Source organism: Nomascus leucogenys, chromosome X (assembly GCF_006542625.1).
Source record: "Nomascus leucogenys isolate Asia chromosome X, Asia_NLE_v1, whole genome shotgun sequence".
Classification (NCBI taxonomy): domain Eukaryota; kingdom Metazoa; phylum Chordata; class Mammalia; order Primates; family Hylobatidae; genus Nomascus; species Nomascus leucogenys.
The window spans coordinates 50,102,123-50,120,451 of NC_044406.1; the positions used below are offsets into that span (position 1 = coordinate 50,102,123).

General features: G+C 40.8%; 1 protein-coding gene across 4 annotated transcripts; it reads right to left on the reverse strand.

Moving 5' to 3' along the window:
• Positions 1-1,158: 1,158 nt before the first annotated feature.
• On the reverse strand, positions 1,159-18,268 carry DDX3X (DEAD-box helicase 3 X-linked). 4 transcript variants are annotated; one of them, XM_030806469.1, is made up of 17 exons: positions 17,291-18,268; positions 14,118-14,175; positions 12,497-12,544; positions 9,819-9,951; positions 8,787-8,945; positions 8,603-8,702; positions 8,086-8,221; positions 7,613-7,698; positions 7,302-7,400; positions 7,030-7,190; positions 6,134-6,278; positions 5,910-6,054; positions 5,052-5,233; positions 4,840-4,957; positions 4,451-4,604; positions 4,005-4,144; positions 1,159-3,815 (listed from the first exon to the last, which is right to left on the reverse strand). In XM_030806469.1, the coding sequence occupies exons 1-17, from the start codon at positions 17,333-17,335 to the stop codon at positions 3,736-3,738; spliced, it is 1,989 nt and encodes a 662-aa protein (XP_030662329.1). In that variant the 5' UTR covers positions 17,336-18,268; the 3' UTR covers positions 1,159-3,735. The 4 variants fall into 4 exon arrangements, with proteins under 4 accessions (XP_030662329.1, XP_030662331.1, XP_030662330.1 ...); XM_030806471.1 differs by having other exon boundaries at positions 4,005-4,138; positions 17,291-17,915; XM_030806470.1 differs by having other exon boundaries at positions 4,005-4,141; positions 17,291-17,914.
• Between the last annotated feature and the right edge of the window lie 61 nt (positions 18,269-18,329).

Below are 18,329 nucleotides of genomic sequence, written 5' to 3' on the forward strand. Positions count from 1 at the left end.
GCATGAAGGTTAGACACAGCTCCTATGAAGCCATTTTTAAAATCTTGAAATTCAGCCAGGAAACACATCAACAGTGCCCAAGAGTGACAACTGCACTTAAGTATAATTAAAATTAAACCAGATTAATGTAGTATGTAAACATACTAAATTTGTCACCATAATCCTAACCATGCTAGACTAGAAATAATCTCAAATTTTGGCAGTTCCCCCAGAGCAGATTGTCATGTTCACTCATCATTCACATAAAGTGGAACTTGAACTCTCCTTAGCATCGTTTCCCATGAGTCACTTTCAGCCACCGGCTATTCAATCTAGCAACCCCAAACCTTTCCATGCTTATTTTGAGACTCAAGTACCAACTACCATCATCTTTTCTATCTTCAAAATACATACGGCCATGTTTCAAAATTCTGCCCTAAAAACTTAAGGCTTGAGTTCATGACCGGAAAAAGATCATCCAGAATCATACTTCCTTACAATGCAAAAGATTTTTAATCATACTGCAAACCTTCAACTTACAGTGAAACAAAAGCTGAATACACATTAATTAGATTGAAACATATTAAACTGCTAGTATGGCCCAATCTAACCAAACACCTATGCACTTGGTGGTCGCAGCCTACTGCAGCAGTGTACGGTAAGCATAGATGTCTTATTACCTGTTTTCTTTCCAGATATAAGGTCTTGCTATATATTGAACAGGCTGGACTTGAACTCCTGGGCTCAAGCAATCTTCCTGCCCCTCAGCTTCCAAGTAAGCTAGCACTATAGGACTACATAATCATCACACCCGGCCCAAATACATTCTTGATTCCTTCCCTAAGTATATACTTACCATCACTTGTTGGACTACTAAACACACTTGACTTTTATCCTGCTCATTCTTCCACTGTTCAACCATCCTTCATAATGGATACTTCAAAGAACAAAGAGACTCCCACCCATGTCAAACTGTTGAAAGTATAAGCCAATTTCTAATACATGCTGTACATCAGTAAGGGCCTTTTAGATTTCCATCTATTACAAAAATCCTGTTTCACTGTATTTCAAACTAATATCATCTTCATCTTTCATTGCAAATACTTATGAGTCACTCTGTATCCAAGAGGCATCTCAAAAAATAGCACTGGATGACAAGCAAAAAATAACATTTTACAATTTTTCAGGCAAGAGCACAACTTTATTTTCACCTCTGAAAATAAACCACAATTGACAACAACAAAGGAGACTGTGCAGTTCAACTTTTTATTTTAATAAAATCAGAATATGCACAGCACATGCAGTGCTAGCATCTAAACTAATACAATAAGCAATTACTAAAGCTACAGTGACTTGAGGTTCAATCTTTACATTCAGCAAGTTTAAATCCTTACATGATTTTTGAAACCTTATTAACTGAAAATATTGCTTGCTGATAAAACTTGCTCAAATGCTATTGCTGAATGTACAAGTCACTGATTATGCCAATACAACAAAGATAACCACATGTTTGAGGATTGCAATGTGCCAGACATTCACTGAAAAAAAAAAAAAAACAAAAACAAAAAAAACACACAACTAAACAAAATTCACACAACAAACATCTGAGAATCTGGACACTTCACATCAGTGTTTTGAAGTGTTTCATTAATATCTTAAGACAAGTGTATCAAAACCTTGGCATGATTTAATTTCAAGTCGCCAATTTTGTTTTTACTAACATCAGAAAGTTATGGCTACACTGCCAACGCCGGGTCTGCTTAATTTGACTTAAGAGTTTAATATGACTTAACATTAAAAGCTCACACTACCCCGAAATATATAATTTCACGCATACGGTGACATTCAACATTCAAGTGCCAGTGTTTTTGTACTGTCTTTTGGTCAAGTTTCTTTAAACTTTCAAAGAATCACTTTTAGGCTTACAAAAATAAATTATTTGTCAAAATGTTCAATAAATATTACATAAAACTAGCAGCAAAAAGTATCTAGAAATCTGTCGTGTGCAAATAGTTTTCTTCCCAACTATCATTCCCATGGTCCCAAATAAATTTTAGAATCTAGTCCCATCCCCTTCCTAGACAAGCTGCGTTCAACAATCTCCAAGAGACAAAGTAAGATTGGAAGTTTAAGGACACGCACACAAGACATATATATAAAATTCTCTGAATGTGCAATAAAAGAAGTACTTTGTAAAAAGTTATGGGCAAAATGTACAAGGGCCTAAACCTAGACTAATTGAAATAGCACCATAACAAATGACCTCAATACTGTCAAGTGCACCTACTTAATAAAAGTTTTAGAACAAGGCACAATACACTTGAAAATCTATTGCACTTTAGGAAATTTTTGCCGTCTTCCTATGCCACTGTAAAAAGATGGAGCGTTTTGATCACCGCATTCTGGCCACAAAATTAGCACAGAATTCATAGTGGCAGAGGCATTTTAGTGGTGGACAATGCTCATCTTTGGCCAGATTTAGCATAAACAGACTATAAATACAATGGAAACCTATGCAACTAAAACTGACTAAAACTGCACTGTAGAGCAGAATTGACACCTTGTGCAGTTATGTACATATTTCCAACCTGTGTGATCTCAAAGATTTCAGTTTGTTACTCTTCTGGAGCCATTTTTACAAAGTCTATAGTAAGCCAGTTTAACATCTCAACGCAGCTTGAACAGAGTAATGTGAATCGGCATTTAAAATAAAGCCTGCTGCATTTAATTCTTCCTGTTCATACCCTCTTGACCAAAAAACATCAACACTAGCATGCGTTATTAGACCAAAAATCATCCAGGGCCCTAATGAGGGCTGGTCATTGCTGTGGTCAGCCATTCTACCATTTCAATTTCATTTATGGCAGGCATTTAAAAAGTCTAAGTAGATGAATTCTCCTAAAAACCTATTTCAAGTTATCAGACCTTTAAACTTTCCCTGTAATAGTATGCCCACATTTGGCTAGCTCATAATTAATGATCTGCCTAAACGTTGAAAGAGGAATTGCTGTATTTACTTGCATTAACTTTGAAAACAGTGCTTTGAATGTATGCATGTATTCATACATCACCTCATCATGACTGGAATGGCTTAAAGACTATCAGGTTCTAAATACCTATCCAGGATAGAGTGAGCAAATCAGAACTTTAACTTAATACAGTTTGCCACATTAGAAACTAATTCCATTAATATGCTTCAAGACATTTGTTGTTTGTTTTCCCCCAATCTGCAAGTATCAAAAAGCCCTAATGCAGGCTACCGCATAAGTTTTTCCTTATATTATTTATGGATGAATCGATGATTCCTGTTAAGTTGTATCACACCTGTGTGCCAAGGTTTGATTTTAGCCCAAGTTCAGTAAATTTATTTTGTCAAAACAATTGATATCTTGAGCATTACTGAGCCAACAGGACATCAAAATAAAAAGTTGTCTAAAGTTAAAGGCACAGTACATTAACAAACAAATGATCCTCAGTCACAAAATTATAAATGCAGTTTGGGATGGGGGTAGGCGGGAGGGGAGTTAATCCAAACTACAGCAATGAAGTCTTCAAACCACCTTCTGAACAGGGCTGCTGATTGTTCCTTTCATTTCTTCTTGTGACCTTGAGCTCCCTTAAAAAAAAAATTTCAGTGGAGAATCACAGCTGGTAATGTACTGCGAGTTCTTGAAGCTACACAAGGTATAGTCTGGCTAAGTTACATGTGGTTTCCATATTAGCTTGTTTGGCAGGGTGACCTACTGCAAAGCAGGCTCAGTTACCCCACCAGTCAACCCCCTGGGAGTTATAATTTCCTCCATATCCATCACTGTTGTAAAAGCCTCCATAGCCACCTAATGAGAGATTTAAAAAGAGAGATAAGTTAATGAAGTTATCCATCATTAAATACAATCCTTCCCTTAAGTACTTTGCCATCAAGTTTCTATAGTGCTGAACTTAAATGGTTTAATTAGGCTTTGAAAAAGATGACTAAAAGGAAAAAAAGCCCTTCCCAAAACTATGAAGTTACAGATTAACACTACCTCCACCGAATCCTCTGCTGCTACCGTGGCCACCTCCGCCACTGCGGCTGCTGTTTGCGCGGCTGCTGCTGAAGCTGGAACTGCTGGCACCGCTACTTTGTCTGTAGTCTCTGGCACCAAACCCTCCACTAAATCTGCTACTATAAGAAAAAAATTTTGTTGGTTCACATGAAGATGAAATTCCACTAAAGTAACCTAACTCTTACATACTTCCCAATGACCAATTTCTAATTTTTCCATTCAAACAATTCCCCATCCAGCCATATTTTCCCCAATAGAGTGTCACCCATTCTAATACAACCCCCTACCAAAGAATCTAGGAAGCCTAAGATGATTAAGCTTTTTAAATACTGTAAAGTTAACCCTGGACGTTATGCATGCAGAGGAAACACTAGGAACTGTAAGTGAACACCCATTCCCCTCATTATATACCATCTATACCTCACCTCTTAGAACGTCCACGACTGCTACCCTTGTAGTGGTGTTCATAAGCCATGTTTTCTAACCAAGACGGCACTTCTTGTTTAGCTTCAACAAGAAGATCCAACAAATCCTTAGTTATATTTATGTTCCTCTCATTAAAGAATGAGGTTGCCAGACCTAAAAGAGTTCCCAAAAAAGTATATAAACAAAGATCTTCCATAAAGTAACTCGCTACTCTTACTTTCCTACGTAGAAATATTTAAAATATTACAATGTTGATTTAAACAAGTGCTTTGAGCAAAATCTTTTTTGTCACTTTCATTGTTAAAAATGTATTTTAGATCCTAGCAAGTTCTTTCCTGCACACATCACAGCGAAAAACAATGAAACCATCAAGTAATCAAATACTTACCAAGGTTTCCTACACGTCCTGTACGACCAATACGATGTACATATTCTTCAATATCACTTGGTAAGTCAAAATTGATAACATGTTTCACATTTGAAATGTCCAGTCCTCTTGCTGCTACCTGGAAAATAACTTTTATGAGATATGGCCCACTTAAAAGAAAACAAATACTTGAACATGCTCAACTTGAATAAAAGAAAGATGTTTATACATACTGCTGTAGCCACTAGAATTGGGCTTTTTCCTGAGCGGAACTGGTGAAGGGCCTCTTCTCTATCCCTCTGAGAACGGTCTCCATGGATACTGGTACATGCGTATCCTTCATGGTATAAGAAATCCTCCAGAGAATCTGCACCCTTTTTGGTCTCCACAAACACTAAGGTCAGTGAATCCTTGCCTGTCGTTGAAAAATTACAGGTTTTTGTCACTAATATGGCTTAGTTCTCTTTGCAATTATGTACGCACAATTTTAATGTGTCAATTAAAATACATATATTTCTTAAAAACGGGCTTTTAAACAGCATGTTTTGAATTGAGGAGGAAAAGTAATAAAGGTAATCCAAATACATTTAAGAGATGGGGGTCTCACTAAATTGCCCAGGCTGGGAGTGCACTGGCCATTCACAGGTGCAATCATGGCATACTACAGCCTCAGCCTGCCAAGTAGCTGGGACTACATGCACTGTACCACTGCACCCAGCCCAAATGGGTTATTACCAGAGCAGTGAAATTATTCATCATTTTAGCTGGGTGCAGTGGTGCGTGCCTGTAGTCCCAGCTACTCTGGAGGCTGAGGCAGGAGGATTGTCTTAAGTCTAGGAGTTCTGGGCTGTAGTGTATTATACCTATCAGGTGTCCACACTAAGTTTGGCATCAACATGGCAACCTCCCAGAAGCAAGGAAGCACCAGGTTGCCTAAGGAGGTGTGAACCAGCCCAGGTCAGAAACAGAGCAGGTCAAATACTCCCATGGTGATCAGTAATGGGATCGCGCCTGTGAATAACCCCTGCACTCCAGCCTGGGCAACAAAGAGAAACCCCATGTCTAAAAAAATAAAAAATTCATAATGTTACCTGTTGCATTTAGGAGGTCAAGCAGAAATGACCGTTTGTCTGATTCTTCCACCCAAACTACTTTCTGTGTGATGTTTTCAGAGGTAGAGCCAACTCTTCCTACAGCCAAGAAGATATATTCATCTAAGAAATCACGAGCCAGCATCTGAAAGAAAAAAATTTTTTATTATTACCTGAGATAAACAAATTTCTAAATAAATAAAATTTGCAACATCAAACAGTACCTGTATTTCCTTAGGAAAAGTAGCACTAAACATCATAGTGTGGCGGACACCCTTTGGAGGCATAGTATCTTGTTCAACTATTCTACGAATCTGAGGCTCAAACCCCATATCCAACATCCGATCAGCTTCATCTAACACCAAGTATCTGTCATGTCATGAAAAAAAAAGCCTGAGTTGAGAATTTGAGAAGTCAAGATGGTTTTGGTATGGCTGTTAGTATAATTACAATTACAATTGTATAAATTATTACAATTATGTATTCATTAAGGTGGTGCCTCATACTGCATAATTTTACAGACACAGCACAGGATTCTTGCCACTACCTAAGTCATTCAAGATTACACAGCCAAATTAGCCCATCCTAGTTGACTGTCCCACGAGCTGATCATTCTAAGCCTCAACCAAGATGTTACTGATTTTTCAACATTAAAATTACAATGAACAAGCTTTTTGTAAAAGTTAGATGTCTGAAATACATCACTTCTCAGCCTTAACATTTAGACAATGTTACCACCACCACAAAACTAATGGGCAGTAACTTTAATACTGCATCCCATACATTTAAAAATTAACATACTTGGCCGGGCGCGATGGCTCACGCCTATAATCCCAGCACTTTGGGAGGCCAAGGCAGGCGGATCACCTGAGGTCGGGAGTTCGAGAACAGCCTGACCAACATGGAGAAACCCCATCTCTACTAAAAATACAAAAATTAGCCGGGTGTGGTGGCACATGCCTGTAATCCCAGCTACTTGGGAGGCTGAGGCAGGAGAATGGCTTGAACCCGAACCCGGGAGGCAGAGGTTGCGGTGAGCCGAGATCACACCATGGCACTCCAGCCTGGGCAACAAGAGCGAAACTCTGCCAAAAACACACAAAAACAAAACAAAACATACTTGCAAAAGTCTAATCCAATCTTTCCTCTTTCCATCATATCCACTAGACGTCCTGGAGTGGCTACTAACAAATGGCATCCACGTTCCAAGTCTCGAATCTGCTGACCAATATCGGCACCACCATAAACCACGCAAGGACGAACTCTAGATCGGTATGAAAACTATAAGCAAAAAAAAATGTTATGAACTTCAAGGTCAAAATTTTTACATGTTCATAAAACATTTAATTAGAATCAATGAAAAAGCTAATAATCACTGGAACTCATACTTACTTTTCTGGCTTCCTCGTAGATCTGTACTGCCAACTCTCTCGTTGGTGCTAATACCAAGGAGATTGGGTATTGTTTGCGGCGCCCATACCTTCCATTTTCCTAAGAAATAAGTTAATTTTTAAGTTAACTCTACCTACCCTGTTTGAAAAGTTCATCACAACATAATTCCCTTTTGTAATTTATAGATTACAGATTACACTTGAAAACTGGTTTTCATTCTACTTAAGTCTTAGCACATCATTTAGAAAGCCCTCTCAATGGCCACCTACAAAGTTCTACAATAATTTCCCATTTTATAAAGAAACATCTACCTTCATGGCCCTCAAAGCCTCGCCTGGACCATCAGAATAAATCTGACTCAAGATGGGCAAGAGAAATGCTGCAGTTTTTCCAGACCCTGTTCAAAAACAAACAAACAAATCCTGCTCATTACTTTTAAACAGACATTAGTAGATGACAGTATTTTTTAACTACTCTATTACTAGTAATTAGTACTTTTAGTTTATGCTTAAGTTTTCCAAAAAGTGGCTTCTCTGCTCCACCTCTAAGAGGAGTCAGCAAACAGACTATTTTTGTAAATAAAGCCTGCTATTTTTATAAATAAAGCTCTTATGGAATACAGCCATAACCAATAATTTATGTATCATCTATGGCTTCTTTCACAGTCCAACAGCAGCGCTGAGCAGCTGCAAAACTGCATGACCCATAAAAAATAAAATATTTTATTGTCTAGTCCTTTACAGAAGAAATATGATAACGTTTTACTCTTTTGAGCTGAGCTTACCTGTTTGGGCACAAGCCATCAAGTCTCTTTTCTCTTTGATAATAGGAATAGCATGCTTTTGCACTGGAGTTGGGCGAGTATAACGAGTAAGCTCAATGTTTCCCATGATAATTTCTCCCATCTCAACATCACTGAACTGTTAAGAAATTCAATGGGGTTAGAAATGCCATCTAGAGCTATTTCTGTTTTATACTAATAATGGAAACAACCAACCAACAGCTGATTTGTAACTCAGTTTATAGTTTAAGTAAAATTACCACATTATACTTTGAGAAAAACCAACCCCCAGGCTTACTGCACATTGGAGAAGACTTTGGGTTGTTCCTATGTTTGACCCATTTTCTATTTTAGGTAATAAATTATTCATAATGGTGACACTGAACTCAACTTCTCCTTTTCCACAAATCTATGAAGCCTCTGGTCTACATGACTTTATGAAGCCCATCTCACATTCTAATGTACCATGAAAACATTTACACCTTTCTGTGTCTTAAAAAAGTCAAGCAATAATACTTACACTTTCAATATGTGGAGGACAGTTGTTGCCTGTTGCCTCAACTGGAATGTCATCATATTTCTCAAAATTAATCCCAGTGTTGCCTCCAGAAAAGAGTTCCCTCAAATCAAAAGATGGATAAGTTCATTTGTTATACTAGCTAAGTAAGGCTTCATCACAAGTAACATACACTTCAAAAACTTACTGTTCCAAGCGTTCACTTGGTGGGAGTGGTTTTGACCAATCATCTTCATCTGATTTGTCACACCAGCGACTGTTTCCACCACGTTCAAATTTGCCAAAGCCACTTCTGTCACCACGGCTGCCAATGCCGTCATAATCACTCCGTCCACGATCATCAAACCTGAACAGCACAAGCAATTAATCAGAATCATATCATTTAACCATTATCAGATTCTTATCCCTACTCTAGAACTGTATCTGGAGACTTAAGTTATGGCTAACTATAAGGATGTCAACAATCCAATTCTGAGTTGACAAATAAGTCTCTCTAACCAACATCATTTACATAACCTCATTTTCTAAAATCAGTAATCTTTACATTTCTATAAAATTGTACAGCCTAAAAGGCTTCACAGATGCCAAATTTAAGAATAAGGATTTTATTTGAAATCGGCACACAGCTCACAACCTTCATTTAAAGTGCTCATCCAAATATATTTAATGGTAGGGAAAAGAAGAAAATAGCACACCAAATATCAATCGTCCTAGTTATACTAGGATGTCACTTAAAGGACAATTCACTTGTGTGACAGACTTTGGATAAAAGGTAGAAAATAATCCTTACCTGAACTAAGATGTTTTTAAGAGTTTTAGACCTGTTTGCGAAAAATCAGGACACAGGACTAACCACAGCTATTAGGCACGTGGGGTCAGTTCACCACACTTATGTAATCAAAAATACAAGGTGTTTAGAAATTGTTATAGAGTCCACAAAAATCCCAACTAAATTAGGCCATTCACTAGATGAACTTACTCTTTTAAGTAGAACATATAAAACTTGAGAAATAGAATAACTCATTTCATTATGCCAATGAGCATATTCCTATTTTCATCTAATTTCTAAGTAACAGGTTCAATTTAGTAAAAGCCTCTTACGGCTAAGAAAATACAATGACCAAACAGACATAATGCTTAACATCCAAACAGGTGGTCAGGATAACGACTTATGAAACTGTTATTATACATACACGTAAGGTGATAAGAAATCACTTACCTTCCCCTTGATCCACTTCCACGATCACTGAAGAAGCTAGACTTCCCTCTTGAATCACTACGAGATCCAAAACTGCTATACGCATCCTTATCTTTGCTAGAACTCCACCCTGAACTGTCTTTATCGTAGAAACCTTCGATTAAAAAAGCACGAATACACTTTATTATTAATTAGAAATAGGAACCATATTAAGGTATTATCAATCTTTCTGAATTTGAAAGCCTCCACTGACATCTTATCTCTGTGGGCTCGAGGTTCAATCTCAAGGTATTCCTACCACGGCGCTGTAAGAGAACCAAGATTTAAAGCTGGTTTACACCAGGAGAAAGTTTTTCTTTAATTCTCCCCACTAGAAAATACTGTCAACTGGCCGGGCATGGTGGCTCACGCCTGTAATCCCAGCACTTTGGGAGGCGGAGGCGGGCAGGTCACCTGAGGTCAGGAGTTCAAGACTAGCCTGACCAACATGGAGAAACCCCGTCTCTACTAAATATACAAAATTAGCCGGGCGTGGTGGCCCATGTCTGTAATCCCAGCTACTCAGGAGGCTGAGGCAGGAGAATCACTTGAACCCGGGAGGCGGAGGTTGAACTAAGCCAAGATTGCGCCACTGCACTCCAGCACGGGAAGCAAGAGTGAAACACCCTTGTCTCAAAAAAAAAAAAAATTACTCTACACTAAATCAAGCAATCTGACAGTCTAAGAATGTTTTTGAATTAATACTACCTCTAAGTGGTCAACAGCTTTGCCTGTAACACATTATGATGTTGTGTGACCATAACAATTTAATTTCCATTCATTTTATAGGTGTGAATGAGTTTACTAGGAAACAGTTACCATTGTTTCCATGTTTCTTGGAGATGGTATTCATTTAGAACATTCTTAGACTGTCAGATTACTTGGTTTAATACAGTATTTTTCAGTTTCAATAGTATAAAGTACAAGAACACTAATGTCAAATCGTACTATTATTTTAGTAGTTCATCTACTACTATAAGCTTGATGACAATCAGGAATACCTGGGAAAAAGAAAAACCCTCATCACTATATATTCTCAGTATAGACAAGATTCCTGGGTACAGCTATAAATATCTAGGTAAGGGGATGACAAACATGTAAATTAGCCCAAAGACAGGTAGAGGGTTTAACTAGCTTCAGCAACACCTTATTAAATAGTCAGAAACAGCTTCTGAATTCAGTTACTTTCCTTCTGCCTTCTACCTCCTACCGTTAGGCTAGTCAGGTGACCAACAGCCTTTGCTAGCAAGAAAGAGTTAAGTTAGATTGCCAGATCTCTTCCAGCTCTAAAACCTCTATGATACTGCCATATACACGAGGGTCAATTCTAGCTAGTATACTAGGAATACTGAGAACATCTATGATGATAAAGACAAATTCCAAAATAATCTCCCCTGAAAAGAATATAATCCCAGCCAGGCATGGTGGCTCACGCCTGTAATCCCAACACTTTGGGAGGCTGAGGTGGGTGGATCACTTGAGGTCTGGAGTTCGAGACCAGCCTGGGCAACAAGGCAAAACCCCGTCTCTAGTAAATATACAAAAATTAGCTGGGCGTGGTGGCGCATGCCTGTGATCCCAGCTACTTGGGAGGCTGAGGCAGGAGAATGGCTTGAACCTGGGAGGCGGAGGTTGCAGTGAGCCCGCGCCACTGCACTCCAGCCTCAGCAGCAGAGCGAGGCTCCGTCTCAAAAAAAAAATATATATATCTATATATATAAATATATAAAAAATATATATATATAAATATTATATAAAATATATATATATATATATAGATATATATATATATATATATATAGATATATATATACACACACACACACACACACAAAAAATGCCAAAGTCATCTTCTGGTAGAAATAATACAGATTTTATATCCATGCACTGCCAGGACAGTGAAGGTAATACAGACTTACATATGGAGATGGAGGAACAGCAGCAAACCACGTGCTCCCCTGTGGACTCTCCACTCTTCCTATCTGCCTTCTTTATACAGTATCTTCCCTCCTCATCTTTGATTTTCCTGACTTACCCTTTTCCTCCAAATTTTGGATGGTCTATTTTACAGAATATAAAACACCCGAACAGCTGTCTCATAATATGAAACATATACTAGCTGTTATCTATCGCTACATTACAATTACAATGGGAAAAGACACCAGATATCGTAATACCTTTTGTACAAAACCTTTCAAAAGCAGCAAGGCAAAGAGATGAAACCAGAGAATCACCTCCAACGCTGTAACTTGTTAACTTTTCTATGATAAGCCCATCCTCATTTCTGGCAACTTTGCCAACAGAAATAACCACGTTGTTATCATTATACAGCTTGGTTTACACAGTACAGCACCCACCTCTTCCTAACTAAAACCATGCTGTAAATGATTACAGATTCAGCACAAGACTAGTGAAACTGTACAAAACCATGCCCTTGGCGTCAGAACAGTTTGACATAGGAATGCCGAATTTCCCACTGTGTAACATTTAGATGAGTTCTTCCAAAATTATTAAGCTCTAATATTTGAACCAAGGCTGACAGAAGCATAGAAGAACAACACAATGTTTAGACTTCCCCCAAACGCCTAATTTTCCTTAGGCTTTACTAACTTCTAAAGGAGGCAAAAAATAGACCTACGAAGTTACATGTGAGGACCTACCTTTAGTAGCTTCTCGGTTCCTTAAATGAGGAGGAATATAGCGCCCTTCTAAAAAAAAAAATACATATACATATATAATTAAATGCCAAAAAATCTTCCATTTAAATTTCTGTTACTAAAAAATGGTTCTGGGAAATTAAAATCTCCAGCCTTCCAATCTGATTACTTACCTGGACACTGATGGGGGAAAAATAAGAATGTAATTTTAAATGGGTTACTGCTTCCTAAGGAGAACTCTGAAAGGAGTTTGGTTAAAAAAAGCTGATTTGGAACCTAATAGTTGAAATCCACAAATTGAGCACATTTAGCCACTAGTGGTCATTTAATGTGATTTTTTTTAAGGCCTGCTAGATTTAAGAGAACTGTCATCAAAACTGTCAACAAAGGCATTAAGTATTACTGTAACAATTTAAGATTACTCATGTAATATATCTCACAATCTTTTGTTTCTATGCCAGTAAGTTGCAAAACATACAATAAATATACAAGGAAAAGCTGCAAAGGGGAGTTAATTTCAAGGAATTGCAGGTTTTAATTTGGGGCTTGCTGAGTTTAAGGAAAGTTGACAGTTGCTCTGTATGCGAGCAGGAGTACAGCCTAGAACACGGATAACCAAAAAAAGCAAATAATATAAACCCAAATAAATTTGCTTTATAACTAGTAAACATGTCATTTAACTTTCTTTTTCACTTCTAGACTGAATTAAACATTTTTAAAAATCTCTATTAGGACAATCAGTTCCTAAAAGATTCTTAGCATGACAAATAAGGTGAAAGTTAAAGCAAACACGAAGTAATTTTGTGCCCAGTGAACCTGTTCTTGCCTAAAAATGAGGACACATCATAGCCCACACTCACTTTTGTTTTAATAAGTAGGAAGAGATCTGAGCTAAAAATAAGGGTCTATTGCCCTTATAATAAACCACCAAGATCCCCTACCTTAACACTAACCTCTAACAAGTCTCTAAATAACCCTCCTTAAAGAAAAAAAGCAACTTTTCTAATGCCTTCTTTAAAAGAAATGACACATTTGAAAACCTAACCTAACCACCAATCCAAAATTCAGTAGTCTTCTGTTCTTCAGGAGAAAGGAGTAGCTATAACCAATGAAATGCACATTCCCTTAATTCAATTTAATAAATATAGTCAGTTAACAGGGACACATTCCCATCACCTCTAAACTGGGCTCAGGATTTATAATGGACAAAAACTAGAGATAATTTGATATAATAAAGTTCTTTCCAATGATTAGCTGCTTTTACTCAAGAGAACCAGCTAGTCATTGATGTTTTATTATCAGAAAGGCACAGCTACTCGGGAGGCTGAGGCAGGAGAATCGCTTGAACCCAGAGGCAGAGACTGCGGTGAGCCGAGATCACACCATTGCACTCCAACCTGGGCAACAAGAGCAAAGCTCCATCTCAAAAAAAAAAAAAAAAAAAAAAAGGCAACGATGCTTTAGATTGATCACTAAGTATTACACTATTCTGTAACACAAAGACTACATAATTCTTTAAGCAGTAAAAATTGAAAGACAAATTTCTTAAATTTTAAATAGGCCCAATGAAATCTTAACATATTAAGCTCTAATATTCAATAAATCCATAAGATGTTTTACTTACTGCTGGCTGTACTTCCTCCACTCTGATTATCTGAAGAGTTCAGGTCTAGGCCAGCAAACTAGAAGAGAGTGAGATGGTTAGCACCCCATGTGCTCAAATACTACATTAAAGAAAACTAGTCCTGCCCTCTAGCATTTGCTAGTACTGCATTCAAGTAGTTGCCCAGTCCACCTCACAGGGCTGATACCCAGCTCTTAATGAGAATGTGACTAAGAATGCTTTCAAGTCTGCAATGCTCTAAACAAATGCAATATTACTATTGTATATGCTACAGAAGGCGGCACACCAAGATGCTTGTGCTATTCAGTAGAAACTGTCCAAATTTAATTCATTCATTCAAAGTAAATTTTCACTAACATGTTCCATAGCACAGGCTCCCTAATCACCAAACTAAAGCTTACACTGAATCTCAAAATTATTCTTCAATGTCAAATAGATAAGGGATTCGTTTTAGTGCCGGTTATAAATGTTTCCAATGCCAACTTTCTGCAATACTTGATATTTTAAACCTAAAATGCACACCTGAAAAATGTCAGGACAAATTTTGAATTGGCCGTTCTTTAGATACTTCATCCCTAAATATTGCCCAAGTATTTTTACTCGGGTAGTACTCTTCAGAACAACCAAAAAATAGCAATATACCTACCACTTACAGAATACTATGTTAAGCACAACTCTGAAGTAGTTTGACTTTTTTTTTTTTTTTTTTTTTTGAGACAGTCTCCCTCTGTCATCCAGGCTGGAATTCAGTGGTGTGATCTCGGCTCACTGCAACCTCCGCCTCCCCGAGTAGCTGGGATTACAGGGATGCGCCACCACACTAGGCTACTTTTTGTACTTTTAGTAAAGACGGGGTTTCGCCATGTTGCCCAGGCTGGTCTCCTGACCTCAGGTCAGGTGAACCACCTGCCTTGGCCTCCCAAAGCACTGGGATTACAAGCATGAGCCCGGCCTGAAGTAGTTACCTGTTTATTACCCCACTTTAACATAAGTTCAAAGATGACTTTGAATAAATGGCACAACTGGCGTTCAATGCTCTTAAAGAGTAGGACATCTTAGTGCCTTTCATCTCTATTTCTACCTATCCTCTTACACTGGTACCTCAAAAGCCTCTTCGTTCTAGAAAAGGGTTATGTACTACCTTCAAAACGTTTTACAACCAAGAACTACTCACAAGTAGTTGGGGGGAAAAACTGTAGAGGCAAAGTGTTTCATTTTTCTCAAAAAAGCCACAAAAGACCAAGTCACACAGTACCGTTGCCAACCTGTTTGCAAAAGATGCACTACATACCATGTTTATAAATCTTGTTTAAAGCTCAGTATGATACTGCCAAACTGCATGCATCATCAATGGAGTCACTGAAAACTGGAAGCAGATGCTATACTTCAAAAAAATGAGTGTAAGACTCCAGGCACCTAATTTCCAGAATTTCTATGAGCAAAAACACCACCGGGCTTTCTCTTGCTACCGTTAATACTTTAAAGCACGGTAGGAACACAAACTTTCCTTTTGCACTTGTTATAGTACAATTTTGCTTTTTAAATAAGGTTCACTGGTGCCTAGAACTTAAAAGGACACTATACCTAAATGGAAAATGGTAAAACTGGAAATACTCTGTGCTGCTGGTAGATTGTTAAAATGCCTGTGTTCAATTCAACATATGAAGTGTCAGCAATTAGTGGATTTAATATAATTGGCTCATTAACGGGTAGAAAATGCTTCCAAAGGAACAGATCAATTCCTAAAAAATATTACATATGACTACATTAAAATATGTATTCAATTAATTTGTGCCACTAAACTTCGTCTCAGGATTATTCCGAAGTTTGTGAAATCAACGGTCCCCTAATCACCGTAGACAGAAGTTTATTTAAAGGTTCCGCATAACCCACACAAGAGCTTATCCGAAGCCTGGTGCCACTGCTGCGGTGGGATGCAGACTTCCTGCCACCAAAGCCCATAACCTTCTCCTCTCGGATCACACATCTTTCTCTCCTCTGCCCCTAAACCCTTAGAAGAGGGGATTCTGGCTAAGAGAAAAGACCCGGGGGCCTCGGACCCATTGCAAGATTCTACTCCACAGGCAGCAACAAGTCAACAACAAAACTGTTTACTTCCCCCCTCAGCCGGGTGTTTTTCCAATGGCGGATTCCTGGATCACAGTCACTAACATGAAAACACTCCCACAACCCGCGATGACCCCTCCACCCCAGAAAAACAACGCAGGACTCCCAGCTAACACACCACACAGGGACAATCTGGGACAAGCAAGGAGGAGAAAAGGCCTCGCTGGCTCCCTAACCTCCCCGCCGCGTCCAACCTCTATCTCCAGAGCCCTGCGCGCAGCGGCCCATTCCTGCCTCCCCTCCCCGCCCCCACCCCTCCCCCACTCCTCCCCAATCTTCTGCGTCACAAAACTTTCCACTCCGGAAACGCAGCCTCCCCGGCTGCGGCGCAGGGCCCCCGGACCCTGCGGAACCTGGGCTGAAGCGAAAGAGCCTGCAGAAGGAACCCGGGAAAAACAAGAAACCCATTCCATCCTCCTTTCCAGGCCTTCGCCCGCCCGAGACCCGCCGTCTCCCGGGAGTGAGCCACAGCGCCGCCCAGCACCACACAAAAGAGGCCGCCGCCATTACCCCGAGCAAAGGCCACCCCCCCCCTCACCGCCGCCCCCTCCCACATTCCTGGGCCGCGTTCTACCCCTTGCTCGCAGGCACGCAAACACCGGATGCCGCCGGGTCCTCCGGACGGGAATCCAGGCTGCGCCAGCCGTGAAGGCCGCAGCCCTCCAGGCCAAAAAGGCCTCCAGTCGTGTCCCGCCGCGCTACGCACTCCCGCAAACCCCCCCGGGTCACTAATCAGTCGGGATTCGCGCATGCGCGTCCCCGCGAGAGCGCGCGCACTCCCTCCCCCTCCGCCCGCCTGCGCACGCACACACAAAAGCCGCCATTGTGCTCGTCCCAGGGACAATACAGCGGGCCGAGACCGGGCCCTGGCGACAGCCCCAACCAACACTCCTGTCCCTCCATAGCCCCGGGGCACTCACACCCGCCAGCCCGGGGCACCCAGGAAATGAAAAGTAAGGGTGCTGGTTAGCGCTGCGCCATTAGCCAGGTTAGGTCAGGGGAGGGATTCACGCAGCAGCCAGCCCGGTGGGGTCCTTGCGGCTCACCTGCTGGTCCAGCCCGAGCGCATTTTCCACCGCCACATGACTCATCCCTGAAGAGTACCGAGAACTCGGAGTCTTCTGCTGCTAAGCGAGTGTGTTTGTTCCACCGCGAAGGCCCTCTCACGGGAGAACTGCGGCTCTGGAGCGCACCGCGCGGCCACGGATCTAATATACCCGCTCGAAAGCCGGCTACGTCAGCACGTACAACGTGTGCCCTCCCTCTCACACCGCAATTCCCTGTCGCGGCGACTTCTGCCCGGCTACAGCGCGCTCCCTCAGGTCTAACCTCACGGGATTTCCTACTTAGTCCCGTCGCCCCTAGCAGTCCTGCCTTGGAGGTTAGGGCGCCAAATGCTGTCCCAGTTCTCTCGAGCTACATTTCCCGTGCTCTCCGCTAAAACCCTAGTCTCAGCCTCGGAGTTCTCGAGATCTCGCGAGAACTTGTGTCTCCCGCTTTCCACCAGCTAAGAGGCCTGAAAATGTTAACCTAGGCCTCTTCGCTCCCCTTTCCAACCTTATGCATTTGCTCCCTTTTCCAACTCTATGCACTCAGCTTTCGTTTTTCGTTTTTTTTGTTTTGTTTTTTTTCCCTAACACTGGCCTTCACTCTTCTTCCCCTCTCAGTTCCCGGGCTTGGAGATGTGGTGGGATTTCTCCGGTCTAATCTGCCCTCGCTCTTCCGCGTGTAGCCTCCCCGAAGTCGGAGCTAGGCAGAGTCCCGAAACCGAGAGGGCGGCAGGCCACGTGACCGTAGGTGTCGCGTGCGGTGGCCATTTTGTGAAGCAGGAAACGGTGGCTTGAATATAGAGTGCTCGGGACGGGGGAGGGGAAGAGGAGGAGAGAACAGAGGGAAAGGGAGGAGGGGGAAGGAAAAGAGGGGAGCGGAGGAAGGGGAAAGGAGGAGGGTAGGATGGTGACCGGGGCGGGAGTCGGGGGGAAATGGCGGGGAGCCGGCGGCGCGCGCAGGTGGCCGGACACCTTCCTGCGCTGTTGCCTAGGCAGCGGGGGCGCCGCCTAGAAACACACAATGGCCCCTCCCGGC